This window comes from Vicugna pacos, chromosome 11, assembly GCF_048564905.1.
Source record: "Vicugna pacos chromosome 11, VicPac4, whole genome shotgun sequence".
In the NCBI taxonomy this organism is placed as follows: Eukaryota; Metazoa; Chordata; class Mammalia; order Artiodactyla; family Camelidae; genus Vicugna; species Vicugna pacos.
In genome coordinates, this window is record NC_132997.1 from 80,036,628 (window position 1) to 80,059,884 (window position 23,257).

The following is a 23,257-nucleotide window of genomic DNA, read 5'->3' on the forward strand; positions in this document are numbered from 1 at the left end:
TTGGCGCCCGCCCGCCAGCCTCGGGCGCACCCCTTGCCTTCCCACTACCGCCTGCGCGCACGCACGCGCACGCACGCACTCCCCGTGCCCCCGCACCGGGCGGAGGCGCTGGGGGCGGCGGGAGGGGCCGGCCGGGAGTCAGGAGCGGAGTCCCCAGTCCCTCCCGCGCTCGGCTTCCGCACGTCGCCCCTCCGCGCGAAGACTCGGGGCTCCCTTTTGGCTCCCCAACCGGAACAGTTGGCTCTGAAAACACTTTACTCCTCCTCCTCCCTCGAGACCTACCTCCCCCCCGCCCCCCACCCCCGGCAACCTTCCCTTCGAGCCATCTCCCGCCTCCTACTACAAGCCAGGAGAGTAACCCCCTAAACGCGGCCAGAAGCGTTTCCCAACTCTTCACCGGGAGCAGGTTGGAGGCTGGATTTCCGAGAGACTCTGGATTGGGGTCCGTCGCCAGCCCCTCCTCCTGGATCCGATTTGATTTTCATATTTTAAAAGAGGATTTTCTTATTACCTTTGAACACTCCTGACAATTTCTGGAGGAGCTCGCTGGGGAAGATTTTGGGGGATCTTATTTTTAAGGGGAAAAGAAAAGCACCGAAGGGGCACTTATTAATTTTTCTTGCGTTTGGACTCACCCTGTGGAGGAGAGAGCGAGCGATCAGAGCCAGGAGGGAAGAGTAGAGAAGAGCAGAGAGGCGCGCCAGCCTGAGCCACCTCCTTCCTGGCCGCCCCCTCCCCACTCCCCCGACACACACTCGCTAGCTTGCTCGTCGGCGCTCGCACACCCCCCGCGCCGGACCCGCACCTCGGCGGGCGCCACACACTCGGCAGCCCCAGCCGCGGCAGCCGCAGCGGGATGGAGGCGGCGCGCACAGAGCGCCCGGCAGGCTGGCCCGGGGCGCCCCTCGCCCGGACCGGGCTCCTGCTCCTGTCGACATGGGTCCTGGCCGGTGCTGAGATCACTTGGGGCACGACGGGCGGTCCTGAGCACCTCTCGGCCCCGGCTTCGCCGTCGCCAGCGCTGTCTCCTCTTTCGCCGGGGGCAGTGGCAAGCCAGTGGCCGGAGGAGCTGGTGACGGCGCTGAGAGGCGCTGCACTGGGACGCCGGCCCGGACCAGAGCAGCAGCCCCAGCCAGGCGGTGGCAGCGGCGGGAAGAAGCAGGGAGAAACCAGGGAGCTGTCACCCGCAGGCGCACGGTGGGGACAGGGCATCTCGGCTTCTGGCAAGCCTAGCGGCGCGAGGAGGAGTCGCCGGGCGCAGCCCCCCAGTGCCCTGGAACGCGGGGACGCCCGGTCCACTGTTTTAGCCGATGGTTCCAAAGGAAGCCGCCCTCTGGCCAAGGGTCTCCGGGAGGAAGTGAAGGCGCCACGGGCTGGGGGGTCGGCGGCTGAAGAGCTCAGGCTACCTAGCACCTCATTCGCGTTGACGGGGGACTCGGCCCACAACCAAGCCATGGTGCACTGGTCGGGACACAACAGCAGCGTGAGTACCCACCCGGCGGATCTTACTGTTTCCCGACAGCAAGGGAAATGGGGGGCAGGAGAGAGGAGCAGATAGCTCCGGGTCCAGGCAGAGGCAGGGACAGGGGAGCTCCTCGACTTTTAGGGAGAACGGGTTCATCCTGCTTTCCCTACGCCCCCAACAGGTTAGCGGAGTTTGTTGTAAGACGGTGTGTGCATTTGTTTACTGGAGACCCTAGGATTGGGGACGCGGGGAGGGGAGAGGAGGAAGAGATGCCTTAACGGGATCAGTGATCACTTTCTCTGATACTCGGCTTGGAGAGTCAGTTATCCTGTTGGGGTGTGTGTGTGAATTCTTGGGTGAGGACACTGATTTAGGGGAGGAACCTCTCGACAGACTGGCGGATTCCTGCAACCGCCGGGGCTCCCCCCCTTTCCCCTCCAATCGCACGAAAGAGAGCCGAGAGATTGAGCCACTAGGACTCCGCTGCTCCCTCCAGCCCTCATTAGGATCGCTGCTCTGGGCTCCAGGCGACTTTGTCTCAGTCCAAGCGGGAGGCTGAGCCAAGTCGGCCCAAGCCTGGGCCTTTAGGCAACACTGATTCCCCCTTCAAAACCCAGGCAGCTGCCCTGGAAAGCTGTTGGAGAGGCAGAAAGAAAGTTTAAAGTGTGAAGTGAAATTCAGCACCCATCCCGCACCACTCATTCTAACGCGAGCACATAAGTCGCTGAGGAAAAAAAACTCGCCTCGGCCTCTGCATCCTGCAACAACTCCCGGAGCGGACTTGGATCCCGGTGCTTTCTACTCACCTCTCCATCCCTTTCCCTCCGCGGCCAGGTTCCCCTGGAAGCCGCTGTACCGAGAGGTGGCGCCCTGGAGTCCACTCGGGCGGCTCCAGCGCTCGCGGCCCGGCGCCGGGTTTTAAGATGGTCTGCCCAGGCAGCTGCTGCAGCCTGCAGCGCGTGCCGGCAGGAGCTCCCCAGCCCGCCCCCGCCCGCAGCCAGTGCGTGCTGCCCGACCAGGGGACCTCGGGGATGGCTCTCAGGGAGGAATTGGGGCAGCTTCCCACGATTTACCCCACTGCTCTGCCTTTCTGCGGCTCCCACTTCAGCCAGTCTAGCAAGAATCCTTTCCTAACCTCTGGCTCTCAGGATCAGAGCAGAACCAGGCGCTGGGCAGACTCTGGAGAATGGTGGATGTCTGTACAGGCAGCTTTGGGGAACTTATTTGATGGGAAAACACTGTTCCACTCCCTTTGTATTTCTGTTCGTAACTGACCTTAAAGATTTTCCTGGGAAATATTCGTGTGTGTTAATTCTTATTTTAATAGGCCTGGGGGGTGTCACAGGAGTGAGTATTGAGTAACAGGAAAGCTAGGAGTCCACAGAGCGCAGCACATCAGCAATACCGAGTACAGTTTCCTGGTCCTTACTGACACCAGGCACCGCGCACAGGCAGCCCAACCTGGGTTGGAAGCATCTGGGCAGCACAGCTCCCCAGAAGCGGGAGAGCTGGCTTCCTCTGCCTCCAGTGAAGACCCACCCCCAAAGCTTCAGAGTGGACAGCTCTAGACGTGGGGAGTGGGCAACATTTGGAAGGATGGGTGATTGAGGACTTGCAAGTCCCTAGGGGACTGTGTGTGTGTGTGTGTGTGTGTGTGTGTGTGTGTGTGTGTGTGAGAGAGAGAGAGAGAGAGAGAGAGAGAGAAAGAAACAGGGATTGTGAATCTCAACTTCCTTTTAGTTTAATAATGAGGAATTATGTGTGTGTGTGTGTGTGTGTGTGTGTGTGTGTGTGTGTTATTTTGTTCATGTTCTTACTCCGTGAAGAGGATGGACAGGATGTATGGAAGTAAATGTTCCCTAGGTGGAGGAGGTGATGTCCTCACATATCTGTGACTTTATCACTGCCACATTTGAACAATAGAAATTCATTCTGCCTAAAGAGTTTTCTTACTTTTTGGTTTTTATTTTAAGGATCATTTTTGTGTGTCGACAGATTCCCTGAAGATGGGATGTTAGAGAATGCTTTCTGCAAACAGTAGTGAAATGTGCATAGCCTTCTCTGCCCATCTTCAATGCAGTTGTGCAGCAGAGGAAGTGATGGGGGCAAGTCTAGCTTGGGGAAATGGCTCTTCAGTTAAAAGGGGGCCTCAGGGGACTGGGAGTGGACCAGTTGGCCTTGGAGTCCTTAGGGACAGCGATGAGATTTGGGCAGTCCATAAAAGGCCCCTCAGGGGGATTACTGGTTGTCCTTGTGGCTGATCTTACTGTCCAAGCAAAGGGCAGGGCAGCATGGGTGGCTGCAGAGACCCCATGGTGTCTACTCTCTCTGGTCCAGAGAGAGACTGCCTTTTTAGCTCCTGCGCTCGACCTGTCTGTTGCCCGTGCTTCATAGGCAATTTCAGTGAGAAGGGCTTCCTTGAGTGTCGGTTGCTGCTGCTCTAAGAAAGATGAGGAAACAGGCTAAGGTGGCCCTGCTTTTGAGAGGCTTGAAGGAAATAACCCTGGGAGAGTAACTGGAAAACCCATTTCTGCAACATTACCTAGTTGGTTTCTTTCTCCCTTTTCCTGAGGGCAGCAAAAGAAGGTGCTGTAAATGAAAGCCAGGGTAAGGAGTGATGGAGATGATGGACCTTCTGGAAAGTCCCTTCCTCATTGGTTTCAAAGTGGAGGGAGATGTCCCCAAGGCAGAGTACATGGGTCTTAGCACCAGGCTCTGTTGGCATGAAAAGAGAATTCCATCTTCCCTCTGACTTCAAAAGGGGTAAACATGTCCTTTTCTGGGATGGCCACCAGGTTAGTTAACACCTTGTGGGGCTTCCCACTCTCCCTCCAAGTGCCTCTGGTGGACCTCATTCCTTGCATGAGTTACTTTTTGGGGAGAGTTTCCAGTCACCCCATGTAACTGAAAATTGAACTCTACTCTGGCTTGTGTGCAGAGGTGGACACGCAAGGGAAGGACCTTCGCCCCACCTGCCGCATCCAGTGTGTGCCCAGGGGCTGAGACTCTCCTTCTAGGCTTGAGTCATGTATTTACTTTGCTCCCAGGAGTGGGGTGAGATGGCTTGGAGGGCAAAGCACCAAGTGCCTAGCAGGCTTGAGCCAGGAGGGGATGGAGTGTGGGTCCCCTGCTGACCTTTCATGCCCTGCCAAGGTGTTTCGGAGGAGAGGGGGTGAACTTGGGCTTGGAGCCTGTACACTGGAAGAGCAGTTTGCCCTTCTCTCTGGTTGTCTCCAGCCGGGATCCTGGTGATTAATGGGCTAGAGAGTGTTTCACAAACACTCAGAGGGAACCCAGACCCCGTGGCTTACAGGGATACAGAAAAACACATCATTCTGCTCTTCCCCTTCAAAGAGAGAAAGATGCTTCCCTGCTTGGTTAGTGAGTTGGCAAATGGCTTTGGAGAGTAGAAATTGTGAAGCCACAGCCCACTTCCTATGCTCCCTCTGCACTGCACCCCTTGATGGGGTCCCCATTCTGGATGCTGAGATGAGAAGACCGCGTCTTCCCATAGACAGATCCCCATGCCTTTCCTGTAGCTCACTCGCATCAACAGCGATTTGCAGGCTGCTGCCCCTGCAGTGTGTCTGGCTGGAATGACTTGCCAGATAGTTTTCAATTCGTGTGCCCAACACTGCACCTGGGGGAAGAGAGACGGGGAGATCCTGAGAACTCCAGGTCCCTACCCTTCCGCATTAGTGGGTGGAACACAAAGGTTCTCCCAGGCAGGATTTCATCCCCTTAACTAATTCAGCTGGACTGTGCTCTAAAATATTTACTACTAATGTGCAAAATAGTGACAGATTTGATCAGATTAATTGTATTTCACTCACTGGAACATCTAACTGTGGCTCCCCAACAGATTTTTCAAATAGGTTTTGGCTGGATTGTCTCGCCTTCTTGTCCCTGCTCACAGTCCCCGTGTCACAATATCTTAATGCGTTTTGCCTCTTGGAGGCTTAATAAAGAAGCCTGCCACAGGAGCCGTTCTTCAGGGGTTTGCCAAAAAGAATCTGTTTTTAATTAATATTACAAGGGGAGCCATCTCAGTTGAGACGTAGCTGGGAGATGCAGCGGGACAGACAGAACTGCCCTAATTGCTCCCGGTCGCTGTCGGCCTGGGGGTGGGGGAGGGGGCCCCACACAGGCTACTTGTCAGCTCTGATGGCTGGGTTACAGGGTATGATTTGCTTCTCAGATCCTGCAGTGATTTCCAAGGTGAGCAGAAGTTGCAAACTCTTGAATTGGGAGGCCTGATTTAAGGGTTGCAGAAATGCAGTGGTTGGAACTTCCTTCGTAGTTGGCAGGGAAGGAATGCGGGCAAGTGGCTTCTCTAAATTATGTTGGGTTTAAGGGATGATGGGAGGCGAGGGAGGGAGGGTTTTGGCTCCAGTGTCAAGAAGGCTCAGGGGGCAGAGAGGAGAGAACTGCTTTTCCCTCGGGCTGGGCTGTGTGAATCTCTTACTGTAACTGGGGGAACTGGCTCTGAATCATCCTATAAAGAGCAGAGAGGTGTGACAAAGCTGGACCAGCTGAGATAGGAGGCTGTGTCTGAGGGGTTTATCTGAGGCCAGGTACACCAGGGCCTGTGGGCTTGGCTTCCCTGTTGCTTTCCTGCCTCCTTTGGCCTCTAGGCTGGCTTGAGACACTCCCCTGTAAGGAGAAAAGGTCAGAGGATGACTTTTCTGCCAGTTTGGGAGAAAAGAGGTCTTGCAGAATTGAAGGTGGAAAATATAGAACACCTGGTGGGCCACTTTGGGTAAGCAGTGCTGGCTCTATGGGATGGACGTCCTTTAGCTAACCATAACTGTCCCCCTGGCATGGTGGCTTACTGAGAGAAGGGTCTGGATGGTGCTCTGACTTTGTTGGCAGGAAGTGGAAGTGAAAGAACTCTGCCTTACATGCAGCAGAGAAGCTCTACCATGTTTGACCAAGTGGGTGAATGACTGAGCCTCACTGAGCAGAGGCTGCGAAGGAACTGGAAATCCCTGTCCCTTGGGATAGCGATGGTTTCTTTCTCAGGTTGTTCATATACACTTGACAGCTGCTAAAACCAGGAACATTTCATCCAGTATCTCTGTGTTCTATCTTGAGTACCTTTAACCTCTTGGATTCAAATCCAAGTCCTTTAGCTTGGCGTTCTGTGCCTTTCACAGCGCCTGGGGGCTGCTTCTCCAACTCTGTGGCAGACTGTTCCCTGAGGGACCCCTTCACTCTGGCCAAGGCAGCCCCTTTGTCATTCCAACCTCCTTCGTGACTCCAAGCCTTCACTCTTGACCTGTCCTTCACTCAGATTAACTTTCTTCCTCTATGGAGGTGCACCCACTGCTCACACAACTCAGTTTAAGAATCAAACGTGGTGCCGCTCTAGAACCTTCCTGAGAAGCATTTATTTTCCCGGTTCCTGTTTATAGAATTTACAGACTGCCTCACACTTTTGATTATATTTAGTTTAGCACTTGGTTATTATATGAATGTTTGGAAGGTGAGGGATAAAATAATTAGAACAGCGCCCCACTTCCCGACACCCCAGAGTGAGTCCTGCTCTTCTGCTGCGTGCCTGCTGGCCTGGGGCACAGTGCTCGACACGTCCATACTTGCTGAACTGAGCCTGAGAGCTGGACAGCTGCTGACACTGTCTCTCTTTTTTTTTTTTTTTTTAACATTTTTTATTGGTTTATAATCATTTTACAATGTTGTGTCAAATTCCAGTGTTCAGCACAGTTTTTCAGTCATTCATGGACATATACACACTCATTGTCACATTTTTTTCTCTGTGATTTATCATAACATTTTGTGTATATTTCCCTGTGCTATACGGTGTAATCTTGTTTATCTATTCTACAATTTTGAAATCCCAGTCTATCCCTTCCCACCCTCTACCCCCCTGATAACCACAAGTCTGTATTCTCTGTCCATGAGTCTTTAGACTCCACATATGAGCGATCTCATATGGTATTTTTCTTTCTCTTTCTGGCTTACTTCACTTAGAATGACATTGTCTAGGAGCATCCATGTTGCTGCAAATGGCGTTATGTTGTCGGTTTTTATGGCTGAGTAGTATTCCATTGTATAAATATACCACATCTTCTTCATCCAGTCACCTGTTGATGTACATTTAGGCTGTTTCCATGTTTTGGCTATTGTAAATAGTGCTGCTATGAACATTGGGGTGCAGGTGTCATCCTGAAGTAGATTTCCTTCTGGATACAAGCCTAGGAGTGGGATTCCTGGGTCATATGGTAAGTCTTTTCCTAGTCTTTTGAGGAATCTCCACACTGTTTTCCATAGTGGCTGCACCAAACTGCATTCCCACCAGCAGTGTAGGAGGGTTCCCCTTTCTCCACAGCCTCTCCAGCATTTGTCATTTGTGGATTTTTGAATGACGGCCATTCTGACTGGTGTGAGGTGATACCTCATTGTAGTTTTGATTTGCATTTCTCTGATAATTAGTGATATTGAACATTTTTTCATGTGCTTTTTGATCATTTGTATGTCTTCCTTGGAGAATTGCTTGTTTAGGTCGACACTGTCTCTTAATAGCACTTAATGGCACAAAATAAATAGCATTATTTTACAAGTGACTTTTAACATAAGATGTGGAGGCATCTCTAACCCCCTTAGTCAGAGGATGAAAATAGGGACTAGTCAACAATCTGGCTTCTTCCTCATGTACTTCAGAGGTCAGATGGATTCACAGGATATTCACCCATTTGCCAAGTGTTCACCATGTGTGTGGCAGTGTTTTGGGGACTGTGGGGTTGGCAGGGCTGTGGTGGAGGGAGAGACAAAGAAGAATAAGACAGCATTTGCCTCAAGGTCCTTCTGATATGCTTTGGGTGTAAGACTGCTCGTCCATAAAGTTAAATAACACATAACAACAGGACAGATGCCACAGGGTGATATGTGGTTAATTGTCAAGTGATCATTTCAGGCTGTGAGCTCAGAGGAGAGAGGAGCACTATGGGAGACCCTATGGGCATCTCAGACTCACAGAAAGTCTAGGCGGGAAGTGCACTTGGAAATTGTGTTCATAACGTCACTCAGCATCAAGATGAGGGGTGTGGGGCTCAGAAACATTGGTACCCTACAGCTTGCACACCTTTCTGGTCTTTCTCTCCGAATAGTTATCCCCTATACACTCCTGGTTTTCTCCTTGATTTTACGGACCATTTTAGGATGCTGCCCATTTTATAGATAGGGTAGACTGAGGCCTAGGCTGAGTATACACAGAGAGGCTTAGGAATAGCTCCCTCCCTCCTGTTCCCTGGCTGTGTCTCGTGGCCACCCTGCCCACCCCCTGCTGTGACTGCAGACAATAAATACCAAGCTCCTTGATGTACAATCTGTGTCTTACTAACCGTTGTTAATGGGGGCCTCTTGTGAGTCACCTCGTTATTTGAGTGAGTGAATCAAGCCTGGTTGCATCACCAGGAACATTTTGCTCATTTATTTTGATCAGTGTAGTTTGGGTTTAATTATTTATGGAAATGCTGTTCTTTGTAGTATGCTAATAAACATGCTACAGTAAAGTTCCAAAAAGTCACGGAGTCTAAGAACTTCAGGGCTGCACGGATAGCTTTCTGCTGTTATCTTCTCGCTGGGGAGCAGAGGAAACCTTCCCTACTGGGTTGGGGTGAGAGGGCCCGGAGCACCGTGGGGCCAGCCGTTCAGGGCTGTTGGTGAGCAAAAGAGTGCCCCTTGCTCCACAGGGGCCTGTGACTTGGCCTGAGCTGGAAGAGAACCTAGCTGGGAGGAAAAGCTGGATGCAGTTATAGAGGGTCATCGAGGGTCCTGCTGGGGTGTGGATTACGTAGCCTGGGTACGATGGCTCAACTTGCATGAATTCATACTTGTGCACGGTTTCCGTCATTAATGCCGTCCTCTTCAGGGTTTGTTAGGAACAAAGATAGACTGGCAGCACGAAACAAATGGTGAACAAACAGGAGCAGGGGTTCTGGAGCCAGTGGCCTGGGTTTGAATCCCTCTCTCTCTTTCGTTTGGGTTAGGTTTAATTTAGTTTAATTTAGTCTTTAAAAAAAAATTGAAATATAGTTGCTGTACAATTACACATAAGTTACAGATGTACAATATAATGCTTCACAATTTTTACAGGTTATATACTCCATTTATAGTTATTATAAAATATTGGCTGTATTCCCCGTGTTGTACAATATATCCTTGCAGCTTATTTTGTACCTGATAGTTTGTACTATCTTATTCCCTTCCCCCTGTATTCCCCCTCCCTGCTTTCCTCTCTCCACTGGTAACCACTAGTTTGTTCTCTGGATCTGTGAGTTTGCTTCTTTTTTGTTGTATTTACTAGTTGGTTGTATTTTTTTTGGGATTCCACACATAAGTGATATCATACAGTGTTTGTGTTTCTCTGTCTGACTTACTTCACTTAACATAATGCCCTCCAGATTCATCCATGTTGCTGCAAATGCATTATTTCATTTTTTTAAATGGTTGAGTAGTTTTTAATTTGTGTGTGTGTGTGTGTGTGTAAGTGTGTGTGCGTGTATGTGTATCGCACATCTCCTTTATCCATTCATTTGTTGATGGACACTCAGTTTGCTTCCATACCTTGGCAATTATAAATAATGCTATGAACACTGGGGTGCATGTATCTTTTCAAATTGGTGTTTTTATTTTTATCAGGTATATTAGGAGTGAAATTGCTGGTCATATGGTAGTTCTAGTTTTAGTTTTTTGATAGACTTCCATACTGTACCGATTTACATTCCTACCTACAGTGTAGGAGGGTTCCCTTTTCTTCACATCCTCGCCAGCATTTCTTATTTGTGTTCTTTTTGATGATTGACATTCTGACAGGTGTTAGGAGATATCTCATTGTGGATTTGATTTGCATTTCTCTGATGATTAGTGACGTTGAGCATTTTTTCATGTGCCTATTGGCCATCTGCATGTCCTCTCTGGAAAAATGTTTATTCCATTCTTCTGCCCACTTTTTAATTGGGTTGTCTGCCTCTGTCTCTTAATAGCTGTGTGACATCAGGCGAGTTGTCACCCTCTCTTGCCTATTTTTCATTTATAAAAAGGGATCTATAATAATAGTACCTCTCACACTGGGCTGTTTTTAAGGATTAAATAAGATACTGTACATAACAAAGTGTTTAAAAGAAATGCCTGGCTTGTACTTTGTCCTCCAAATATTTCAGTTGGTTTAGTGGTTACTTTTATATTGGAAGGGACTTTCTCTTTATTTTCAGATGGAAACACTGAAGCAGAGGAAGGTGGTACTTGCCCAAAGTTTCCCACTGAGCTGATTGCAAAGCCTTGGCTAGAACCTAGGTATCGGTGAGATGCTCATTTCAACCACTTCCCATAGTCCATGTCCTGAGTCAGATGAGTCTTGGTGATACCTATTTTCTGTGTCATGATAAGGGAGATAGTGAAAGAGATAGAGAAGTGCAAATGGCTGGGGACCTGGCAATTTGAAACTCTCATTCAGAATTTGTAATAGAAATGGTTAGAATCAGGTTAACAATTACACTAATAGGCAACAAATAGGTTGAACATATTTTTAGGGCTTTCATTGAGTAATGTTTTGAGAAGAACATCCAGAAAGATGAAGAGTAGCTTCTCTTGGCTTGGGCATCCATGATTATAGCTCATAGCTAATCACGGAAGACTTCTTGAAGGAGGTGAGTGAAATGTGTAGCTTTAGGAAAATAGGAAAACACAGGACTGGTGGACAGGAAGAGCCTAGAGTGCCAGAGATTCATCTCATCCAAGTCATGGGATAGACCTTGATGTTCTGGGTTCATTTCTCCTCTCCATCTCCTGCCTGTGCTTTGTGCCTGGCGTGAAATGGGAATCTCCGTGGCAGGAACTATCTGCAGAATATCGGCAGCTTCTTTCTCAGAATTATCACACTGGCCAAACCCAGGAATATTTTGTAAGGATCCACATCTAGCGAGGTACAGGCTTGAATTCCCTTTTTGCCTGCACCCTATACACCAAGAATGGATCCTGAGATCCTACACAGACACTAGAGGGAGTGTTGCCCTGGGAAAGAAGTGACAATAAATAGGATGAAAAAAAAAAAAGTGCTGCATGAGGAATTGTTGCAAAGGAGTGAAGAAGAGCCTTAGGGACCTGCGAGTGCATTGTGGTAAGGGTCATCTGGTGACCATAGATAGACAATTGATGGGCAACCAAGCAGTTGAATCCAGTGTGGGGAGGGGGGTGGTGCTGATCCTTCAGCTCCTTCCTGCAGAAAAAAGGAAATGGATGTTTTGTTCAAATACATCCATTCTGCAGCCTATTCAGCCCATAAATGACTCAGCTTAAACTCTACAGGTAAATTCAGCCAGAAATGATGCTCAGACTGGGTTCTCCCATCTCTTTTGCATTTCCTGCCTTTGTGTTCCCACACTTTCTTATGTACGGTGGTCAGTCAGTAGAAGTGTATTGAATTGAATGACAAAAAAAAAATTCTTAAATTGTTAAAACTGCAAGGGTAAAGAATGAGTGCCTTGGGAATGGGGAAGGATCTGGCTTCTTGCTGCCCCCAGGCCTAGGGTCTGCACCCCTGGGACATCACAATTGCCTCTCGCCGATTCCCAGTTCCTGCATGTCTGACTCAGAACTCTCAAAGCCTTTTTGGCATCTATGATGAGGTAGCAGTTTCTCTTCCAGATGGTTAGAATCAGGTTAAAGATTACATTGCTGCATAAGAAATGAACTTTTTCTTTTTAAAATCTGTGCTCAGTGGGAGATGGAGAACAATGACTGAGTTGAACATTTGTTCAGGAGCTCAAGCTGCCATATCTGAATGTGATTACACATACTTGGGGAACTTGTTACAATAAGAGTTTTTGAGGCCATTGTATTAGAGATGCAAAGAAACTTGTTTTCCAGGGTGGTGGCAGGTAGAGGAAAGAAAGTATCTTTGGGCAAATGAATTGATCATATCACTATGTTGCTTTCAATGTTATTCATGCTTGAAAGCAAACTTTTGACTGGAAGATTTCTCAAAACTTAGAAAATTTTTTTTTTCCTGTTATGAGAAGCTCCCCACACAACAATGATTTCCGGTAGGTCTCTGAGCTTTAGTTTCCCTGGCTGTAAAATGGGAATAATACTGAGCTTGTAGGGATGTTGTAGATAATACACTAAAGGGGCTAGCGTGGAAGGCTATTCCACTGGTTAAGAATGTTAGTTCTCATTATCTGCCTGGACAGGAAGAGGGATAAGTTGAACATATGTCCTTTTGTAGTAGATCAGTTGGTACTCTGCCCACATGCCCTCAGCATTTGCCTTTTATCTGCAAGCTGGCCTGACTCCTGATCACCAGCACCACGGACTGCGTGCCCACTGGGGCTTGCTTTGATAATGCAGGTGCATGCTGGAAGTATCAGGGAATTAATTTCCATCAAGGAGTAGGGAATAGCCATCTGACAATGACTGCTGGAAGTTGGTGGATAAATACCCCAGCTCCCTTGCCCTTTGGGGTAAGTTAACTCTGAATCTTGTTCTCTATACTGTCTCCCAGGACCTCCAGTGAGATTAAGCCCCAGTTGCCTACGGTGGTAACTTGCTTGCTTTATTGGCTGCCTTCCCATTATTATCTCCTTTCTCCCCTCCCCAATCAGTATTTCCTGGGCTCACCTCCCAAATAAACTACAGTTGACCTTTGAACAATGTAAAGGTGAGGGGTGCTGATCCTCCATGCAATTAAAAGAAACCTGTTGTATGATTTTACATTTGGCCCTCCAGTATTTGAAATTCCCTGCCTGCAGATTCAACCAAACACGGATCCTGTAGAAAAATCCAAGTATGAGTGGACCCACGCTGTTTGAACCTAGTTGTCCAAGGGTCAGTTGTACTTGAACTCAAGGCTTTGTTTCAGAGTCCACTTCTGGAGGAACACAACCTAAGATGCTTTAGTTATTTCCAAGTGTGTTAGTCTGGGCTCTCCAGAGAAAGAAAACCAATGGTATATGTGCAGCCTTCACAGTAAATCTCTTTATATATGTAGATACATATATCCATACACATATAAAGAGATTTACTCTAAGTAATTGGCTGACACTGCTATGGAGACTGAAAAATCCACAACCAGCAGTCATGAGACCCAGGGGAGCTGATCATGTAGTTCCAGCCTGAGTCTAAGTCTGAAAGCAGAAGGAGACTGATGTCCCAACTTAACTTAAAGACAAGCAGAGAGAAAGAGTCATTTCTTACAGAGCCTTTCTGTTCCACTCAGGCCTTCTAGTGGGTTGAACGAGGCCCACCCACACTGGGAAGACAGTCTGCTTTACCTAGCCTACCAAATCCGACGTTCAAGTCATCCAGAAATACCTTCACAGACACACCTAGAGTATTATTTGACTAAATATCTGGACACCCTATGGCATAGTCAAGTTGACACATGAAATTAACCATCATACCAAATCAGAAATTTCCCTCACATTCTTTTAAAACTCTGCATCAGGCCCTGCTATGGTACATATTGGTTATAAAGAGGGAGCTATTGGTCAGAACCAGCTGACCCTGGTTCTGACAGGGTCCTCCTTTTGTGTTGGAACCTTCCAGTAGGAAGGACCCCAGGTTATACTGAGTGGCAGGAACAGGGCATTGGGGGTTTGAGGAGGGGACACACAGCTCCAAATTAGTTTTCACTGTCACTTTTCAGAGCACAGGAGCCCCCACCCGAGGGCAGGTGTTTGATCTTCACAATACAGGGCTTCCCTGAAATTTAAACCTCTGCCTGCTGGCAGACGATCTCTTGCCTGGAATAGGGTGTGACTTTTTTCTTAGACTTTGTCAGGGTTCCAGCAGGGAGTAGCTGGCTTACAGTTGATGTCTTCCCTCCTAAGCTGTCCTTAGTGAGGGGCGACATGACAGGTTGGAAATAATATTGGCCTGGGAGTTGGGCTCTAAATGGCTTCCTGATTTACATAAACTCTCCTCAGCAAGTCACCTGCTTCTTAGATATAAGGGAATGAAGACCCTTCCAGGTAAAGTAGCTTATATGTCTGTGAATAAGATTTTTTTTTCCATGGGTACATTAGCAAGTCAAGGGCCTAGAACATATGATAAAAGCAAATGGGAAAATGCTTTTTTCAAGCATGTATAAATTTAGTCTTATCCAAAGCACATGAGCTTACTTTGATTCATTTGTTCGGTCATTTGTTTGCTTAGTGTGACACCAGGTAAGTGACTTGAATGTTCTGGGATTCATTTTCCTTATCTATAAAATGAAAGAGTAACTTATGCATCTCTTGATGCGGGCTGGTCTCGTCATAAACTAGAGGTGGTGTTAGGTCAGTCATTTCTTCATGTGTGAAATGAGGACACTTCTGTCTGCTCCCCTCATGTCACAGTTAAATAACCAGCTACTACACCTGGAAGCCCTTTGAGAAGAGTGCTTTTCAAAGCGCTGTGAACAAGAGTGATATGAACAGGGGATGGGGAGATAGGAACTCAAGGTGTTAGTTCTCTTTACCTCTCCTTTATTCCTTAGGTAGCTGGAGGTCCTTCCACAGCAGATTTGAGACCACATATTGCTCCCCCTTTCTTTTGCCTTCTCCCAGCACAAATGGAACACTTTCATGAGCACTTTCACCATGGTGTTAAAAAAAAAAACCTGGAGATTCCTATTCCAGGCATGATACATAATTTATTTCAGGTCACATCTGATATAATAAAATTCTCAGATGGGAGTGTAATTTGATGTTTAAAGAAACATTTGTACTAGGGCTTGACCTGTATTGATTGCTCTGCCTTGTTTCTTTCAGATAATATGAAGTATTTGGGGAGCATCTGCTAGATGCCTAGTGATGCAGAATGTGCCAAAAAAGCACATGATGCAGACTGGGTACCCAAAAAGCTGATAATCCCGTGTGTGGGAATCACGTACTAGAAAAGTATTGCAAAGAACAACGTGAGATTATGCAAAATATGTGCTAAATTTGAGCATTCTTAGGAAATACATTGAGTGTAATCAAGACCACAGTAAATGAAAACTAATAAAATGTTTAAAAGATTAGGGTTGCTTTATTATTACAACAAAATCCAGTAGCAAGGTTGGAAATAGACATAATTCTCATGATTAAACCTGAGTCACTTGGTGAGAAGTGTTTCGAGCTTTCAGGTCAAAGAGATTATCTAATGCTCTGACAATTGCCCAGAATTCTGCCATAGTAGTTTGGGCTAACTTTCTTAGACTGCTTTTGTTTTTCCTTGAGTTTCTAATTGTTTTACCTTCCTCAGAGGAAGACAAAAGAAACATCTGTTTTTTTTTTTTTTCACCAGAGTACTGAGATTTTCCAGCTTCTCTATTGTATTATTAATAGATGTTCTAATTTGTACTGATTTCCTTCTAGGCCTGCTTCCCTGTTGTCATCTTGATTATCTCTATTTATTCTGCTCCTGGATTAGTACCTCTGTTTCTTGGATTCTATTCCTCTTTTTGGGGCTGAGTTTCATTTTTTGCTGGTAGATCCTCAAGTATTGTTTTTCAGAGTGTGCATGAGAATGTCCTGGCTTATTCCCAACATGAGTATTGCTGGATTCCTTTTAACTCTCAGAAAGATCCTGCCTTGGATGGCAAATTATAATCATCCAGGGCTTGAGTGATTCTCTTTTTTCATTGTTGGCATGTCTAAAATTTATTTTGATCTCACACTAGTTTGATGGTTCATCTGGACATAGAAATCTAAAGTCAAAGAAATTGGGTCTTTGAAGGTCTCAGAGTACGTGCTGGTTTTGCACCATCTGCTATTTTGGGATGATCTGTGTCTCCCCTCTCGCTCAGAGGACTGATGGGGGTAGGGGCAGGAGATGCCTAGCGTGGGACACCATGGCTTTGTTCCTGTTAGGGAGGCACAACCCTGGAAGGAAAACTCATGCATTAAAACCCAATTTATACAAAATCAGTATGGGGTGGGTGATTAAATACTCCATGAGGCAAGCTGCTGGAGACACGTGATCTGAATACCTTTGATACATAACTCAACCACAAGAGGTAGTTTTAACTACTTTTTATTTAAAAAATTTAAATAGCTTTAAAAAATGTCACCAACATTCAACACGTATTTACGGAGTGCGGTCTACATGCCAGGTGTTGCTGGGCCCTGAGTACGTGATGGTGAGCTCTGAAGGAGAGGTTCACAACACGATCAAAGGTTACACTAGGGACACTTAGCTGGGAGAGAGCAAAGGGGCAGAAGCAGGTGAGCAAGTTCAGCTAGGTGAAGAGGAATGGGCAGAGTGTTCTGGGCACACAGCTTCTGTGGCTTGAGGGAGTGAGGTTTTTGAAAGGACAGAAAGAAGGACAGAGTGACTGGAGCAGACGGTCTGTGTGCCAGGGGCTGGTGAGAGATGATGCTGGACAGGCAGGCATGGGATGGACCAAGCAGGGCCATATGGGCCCAGCGGAAGGACTTTATTCTTTTTTTTTTTTTTTTGCCTTTTAATTGGGGGTATTTAGACCATCTCCTTTGTTTTTAAATTGCAGTATAGTCAGTTTACAATGTTGTGTCAATTTCTAGTGTACAGAATAGTGTTTCAGACATACATATACATACCTATATCCCTTTTCATATTCCTTTTCATTATAGAAAGGACTTTACTCTTTATCCGAAGAGCAAAGGGGTAAGTTTCAAATAGGAGGGTCATATAATTACATTTGACCACGCTATGGGTTGGAGGGAGGAAAGGCTGGGTGCTGGGAGACTAGACTGTTGCTATGGCTAAAGAGGATGATGGCTTGGATGGTGGCAGTGTAGGTTATGAGAAGGAGACAGCTGAAGAGATGTTTAGTGGGTGTGACTGACTGTAATGTGGGCTCTTCTCTGTAATTCTTCACTCCCCCCATAACTCCCTTTGTACTGGGCCTCTGTGGTGCCCTTTCTCTCTGGGGGGGGGTGCATTCTTCCTCATCTCCTGACCTTCGGTTTGGTCTTGTGACTTGTTTTGGCCAGTAGAAGGAATGCCGCTTCTCAGCTTAGTTATCAGAAGGCGTTGCGTGTCTCCCTGCTGCCTTGCACCTCTGCAGTGGCCACGAGAGAAACATGCCCATGCTAGCTAGGTCCTAGGTAGAGAATGAGAGACAAGTTGTATGTAGCCATTCCCAGCCCAGCCCAGCCATGAGCAGCAGAACCGCTCCGCTGAGCCCAGCTGTGATCAGCTGACCCCTAGCTGCCCTGTAAACTTATGAGAACAAATGATTTCCGTGAAAATAAGGGATCGAGATTTGAATGGCTTGCTCTGCAGCACTTTTGCCACCAGAACCAACTGGTAGACCAAATAAAATCAACAGAACTTGATAGACTGGATGCAGCGAATTTGTGGTAATGTGACTCCAGTGTAAAGGGAGGCTCGCTTGTATTTCAAGCTCATTGGCCTCATCCATGCTCAGGACTACACTTAAATGTGTCTCTGTGGGGGTTTCCTGCCACTCACCTCTCTTTACAATTCATGGCTCCTCTTCCTGGAGCCGAATGAAGTAGGTCAGATTCACGGTCCAAAAGAATTCATCTTCCACTCATTTTCCTTCTCACTCTCTTTCCAACATCTGCTAAGATTCTAGCAGAGTGTTTGTGCTGAGTGGTCCTCAAGTCCTCGGCGAGAGCCTTCAAGCCCTAACACTCAGTCTATTCTTGCTAGAAATGAAGTCCATTTCTGTTCTAGCCAAGAAAATGGGATTTTACTTCAAGGGTGGGGACTAATGTGGGGCCAGGGATTTTCTTAGTCTTGACTGATTATTTAAAATATATTAGTGCTGATAAAATATTTAGCTCTTAAACAACAGACTTAATATAGGGAATTGTGTTTTATTTATTAATGGCGGTTGAAGGGAGATTGGTAGGAGCTGTGCTGAAGTGCACTGTTGTGATTTTGCAAAGTATAGTAATTACTGTAATATTTTGTTGAATTATTAATATCTACCATGCCTACAGGAACATAAGCTGCTGCAGTCAAATACATTTCAAGATTGTTTTTCCCCTCTTCTGGCTTTGTTTTGTGTTTTCTTTTTTGCACAATTATGAATAAAAAATGGGGTTGGGGGCAGAGTGGATTATTTCGTGTGAAACACCACTGTCACACTCGTCAGTGAATGTAGGCAGGCAGTAGAGAGAAATTGTAGTTCCCTGATGATCCCCTGCTTCAGCCAAGAGTCTCTGCAGCCTGGACTGAGGAATCCTGAAAGAATCATGTCTGGGAAAAAAGGACCTCGTCAGTGGGCCTTTTTCATAAGCTGAGATGAGGAGAGAGAAAACAGAGGGGAGGCCATGTGTGTGCACACGTGAGTGTTATGTGCACACGCCTCTAAGCAGAGCTGGTCTTACACCTGTGCATGGAGTTGGCAGATGTTCGGGTGTATATGTAGAAACAGTACCTGCATCCTTTATAAGTTATTTCAACAACTATTACTTAGTGTCTATTATGTCCTCGCAAGAGATTCTTGTGGATGACAGTGATGGTGATAGCTTAGTGGTTGTATGAACGGGTTTATGCTGCAGTAGGACTCTGGATCTGAGTGTGAGGTACACATAGGAACATCCCTTTTGGTTGTAACTAAACTGAAATCGGAAGACCAGCCTCCACATCATCCTCTACCAGCTTTATGAAGTGGTCCAAACCAAACAGCATCTGAGACTCAAGATCTCTCATCTGTGTAACAGTTGCAAGAATCTACGTGAGATTGTATATTTGAAAGAACATTATACACTATACATTTCCAGACAAGTGAAAGGAAATGCCGTTATGACCAAATCACAGGAAAATACCTGTGGTGTGATTTTGGGGGGCAACAGGGAGTATTCTGGGCGTTTTTTTTTTTGGCCAAAAACTTCACAATTTGAGAATCATTCCTTTGAGTTAAACATTGTCCTCTCCAATATCATCTTAAAATATAAACAATTCAGAGACAATATTTTAGAGCTGGAAAGGACACAATGATCTGACCACATCCTTTTCCAGATATGGAAAATATGGCCAAAAGAGACTGTGGAGTGTTTAAACTCACTGAAACAGTGGAAGGGCCCACACTGATGTCCATCTCCCTGATTCCTAGTTCAGTGCTCTTTCTGCAACACTTGGTGTTCTTCAGTTTTTCATTAAGCTCTTACCACAGTTTAGGGTCTTTTCTCCCGGTAGGGAGCTTTGGGCAGAATGAATAAATCAGACAACTTGCAGGGCGACAGAAGATAGGGTGTCTTAGGTGGCAGAGTGGTGCTGGAGCAGGTGGATCTCGCTTTGAATCTTAGCGCCACCACTGGCCAGCTCTGTGACCTTGAGCAAGTGGCTTTTCTGAAACCCAGCTGTCTCTTTTATAAAACTGGGATTACAATCCCTACTTTGCACAGCTGTTGTGAGGATTTGGTGAATGTGAAATGCTTGGCAAGGTGTGTGCCCTGTGGTAGAAGATAAATTGAAAGTGGGAAATGATTATTAGGTGGTAAGAGGTCCTGAAGATTGTGTGGTCTACCTCTTTGGTAGGTCTACCTCCTGAGAGCCGTTTTCCCCACTGTGAGGATGTGTATCTTAAGGCATGGGGGAAGCCACCATTTCCCTTCCCCAGGATTGGGGGAGGAGGGACTCAGAGAAAAGCCCTGCCCAGTGGGAAGTGATTCTGTAATAGCCAGAGGGATGAGCTAAGACTTACCAGTAGCCTGCCTTCTCTCTTGAATCTCAGATCCAGCCCCGTTTTAATTTCCCCTACAGCGGGTGGAGATGGTGAGAGGGTGCGGATGAGCATCTTTGAAGAACAGCAGGTGGCTCTAAAGAGGAAACAAGCGGAAGCGCTTGCATCCATCTGCTGCAGCTCTGTGTCTAATGAGGCTCCTCTGCTTGTTTTAAGTTACTAAGGGGGTTTCCTGAAAACAGGTTTCAGTTTTTTTTTTTAAACTGAGACTTTTTCCTGCTTCTAATAAGTCTATCCAGAATCCCTGGTGAGCTGGGTAGGACCCAGTGTTTCTTGTGATCTTATCACAATTAAAGCAGGGTCACCCATGAATTAACACTTGGGTAGAGGATGAAATTTCCAGGGACAGAAGGAGATCTGAAACCCCCCAGGCTGTGTCCGCTCTCAGGCATGGGGTCTGGACCCGTGTCTGCTAAAAGCAAAACAAGAAAAGAAAGGGATGCAGGGAAGTGTGTTCAGTTCCCCTTCCTGGCGCTTACTTTCCTCTCTACCCAGTGTCCTCTTACTTCCTCACTCTCCCTGCTCTGGAAAAAAATTAATATCAGTCCTTTTATTTCTTCAGTTCCTTTCCTTGAGGTTTTGGCGTTTTATTTGATTTTTTTTCCAGCTTGATGGAGATATAATTGACAAAGATTGTACGTATTTAAGTTTGCACAGTGTGATAGTTTGATATACGTATACATTGTGAAATGATTACTACAATCAAGTTAGTTAACACATCTGTCACCTCACTATGTAGTTACCGTTTTTTTTTAATACGGTGAGAACATTTAAGATCTATTCTACTAACAAATTTCAAGTACCTAATACAGTATTTTAACTATATCACTGTGCTGGATATTAGATCCCCAGAACTTATTCTTACTACACAGCTGAAACTTGATACCTTTGGCCAACATCTCCTCATTTCTCCCACCCTAGAGGCCCCTGGCAACTACCCTTCTGTTCTCCACTTTTATGAGTCTGACTTTTTGAAATTCCACATGTGAGTGAGATCCTACCGTATTTGTCTTTCTGTGCCCTCATTTTATTTAGCGTATCCTCCAGGTTCATCTACGTTGCTGCACATGACAGAGTTTACTTTATTTTAAGGCTGAAAAATATTTTGTTGTATATAGATACCACATTTTCTTTATCCACTCATCCATTGATAGACACTTAGATTGATTCTACATCTCAGCTCTTGAGAATAATGCTGCAGTGAACATAGGAATGCAGATATCTCTTTGAGACACTGATTTTGTTTCCTTTGGATACCTACCCAGAAGTGGGGTTGCTGGATCATACGGTAGTTCTATTTTTAAGTTTTTGAGCAAATCCCCATGCTGCTTTCCATAGTGGCTGTACCATTTTACATTCCCACCAACAGTTTGCAAGTGTTCTCTTTTCATCCATCCTGGCCAATACCTGTTGTTTCTTGTCCTTGTGTCTGACGGCCATTCTAACAGGTGATACCTCACTGTGGTTTTGATTTGCATTTCCCTGATGATTTAGCGAGTTTGAGCGTTTTTTTTTTCATATACCTGTCGGCCATTTGTATGCTTTCTTTTGAGAAATGCATTTTGAATTTGACCTCTTAATAGTGAATGAAAATCTTCCACTTTTATTGGGGATGGTTTGGAAAAGGCATTTTAGGGATGGGAATGCCTGAAATCATAGTCTGCACTCTTTGTCTAACTTTTCCATCTTTAGGGCTGGCATCCGGGAGAGAAAGGCTGTCTCCAATTCCAGGCCAGAAATGCTTGTTTCCTTTCTGACCCATTCCTGAGCCTCGAAAGACTCCTATCAGGTGAGAGCAAAGGACTCTGACCAAAGGCTGGCTTCTATCTCTGTGTCGGTCAAATGCTACTCATAGTGGATTTTCTTTGGAGATAGGGAATTGGGGAGAGCTCTATTCTGTTTTCTCCATTTTAAATTTTATCTATTAATTAATTAATTAAAAAATAGATATAACATTTGACCTTTAAACCATTTCCCCCCCCTTAACAGTTACCGGAGATTGAATCCAGGACCTCGTGCATGCCAAGCGTGCACTCTTCCACTGACTTGGAGCCATTTTTAAGTGGCCTTGGTTACATTCATACTGTTGTGTGACCATCATGGCTGTCCCTTTCCATAGCTTTTTCATTGCCCAAGTAGAAACTGTAACCACTCAACAGTGCCTTCCCCTTGTCCTGTTCCTCAAACAGCCGAATTTTCTTCAGCATCTGAGCAAGTATGGGGACTTGGCAGTTTGCTTCTGTCATTTGTTTTCTCCTACCCCACCCCTAACCCTTTTCTGTCCTTTCCTCTCACTGCAGGGGCCCGTGGGGTGGGGGAGGAGCAAGAAGGCTGAGAGACAGGCTCAGGCAGCTGCTGGCCACCTTCCTTCCTTTCCCTCCGTCTGGGTCTGTTCCCTTTCCACCAGCCATGCCTCTCGCCCGCGCCCTCCTCTGCACCACCAGCTCTGCGCAGTAGCGGTCCTCTCCATCATTAGAGCAGCCAGTGGGGTTCTACTGTAATTAAAGGAAGCCAACGGGAGGAAGCAAAGCAGAGCAAGGGAGAAAAGCAACCACCAACAAAACATCTTACTTCCCACCCCAGCTCCCTAACAACTGCCGGCTCTCAGCTTTCGTGGGAACCTGCTTCCTTTAAACACAGCAAAGGGAAACCCCACAGGATGGTGTGGGAAAGCAGGTTATTAAGTTACCCTCAGGCTGCTAGGGTGAGGATTTACTTTTTTCTTTTTTTTACCTTCTCTACCCTGCAGAGCAAAACTGATCAAAGTTAAGAGTCAAAGGGGACCTCAGAGGCCATTTAGTTCAACTTCTCTCCCAAGACGGGGGTCCTCTCCACCCCCTGCCACTCGCTGGCATCTCTGACCTTGTTACCTGGCGCCTGCCTTCCCCAGCTCCCTAAGTTTGCTGGGCCAGAGCTGAAGCAGGGATCAGAAGACACTTTGCTAGCAGAAAACTGGCCACCCAAGCCAGTTGTCATTTGTGGCACTGACTCCGGAAATGTCTAATTAATTCATTTATCCAATTAGCCCCTTGCTCTCTGAAATGCTTTTTCCTGGTTGCTGAGCAACTAGGATAGACTTTGAACACATGCATGCTGCCGGTGAATGAACC

General features: G+C 46.6%; 1 protein-coding gene across 1 annotated transcript in view; it reads left to right on the forward strand.

The window, feature by feature from the left end:
• The first annotated feature begins 631 nt into the window (after positions 1–631).
• SORCS3 (sortilin related VPS10 domain containing receptor 3) overlaps positions 632–23,257 on the forward strand; it is a 560,208-nt gene continuing 537,582 nt past the window's right edge. Inside the window, exon 1 of the mRNA XM_006216335.4 lies at positions 632–1,483. Coding sequence (XP_006216397.1) covers positions 857–1,483 — 627 coding nt within the window. The 5' untranslated portion in view covers positions 632–856. The remainder of the gene's footprint in view (positions 1,484–23,257) is intronic.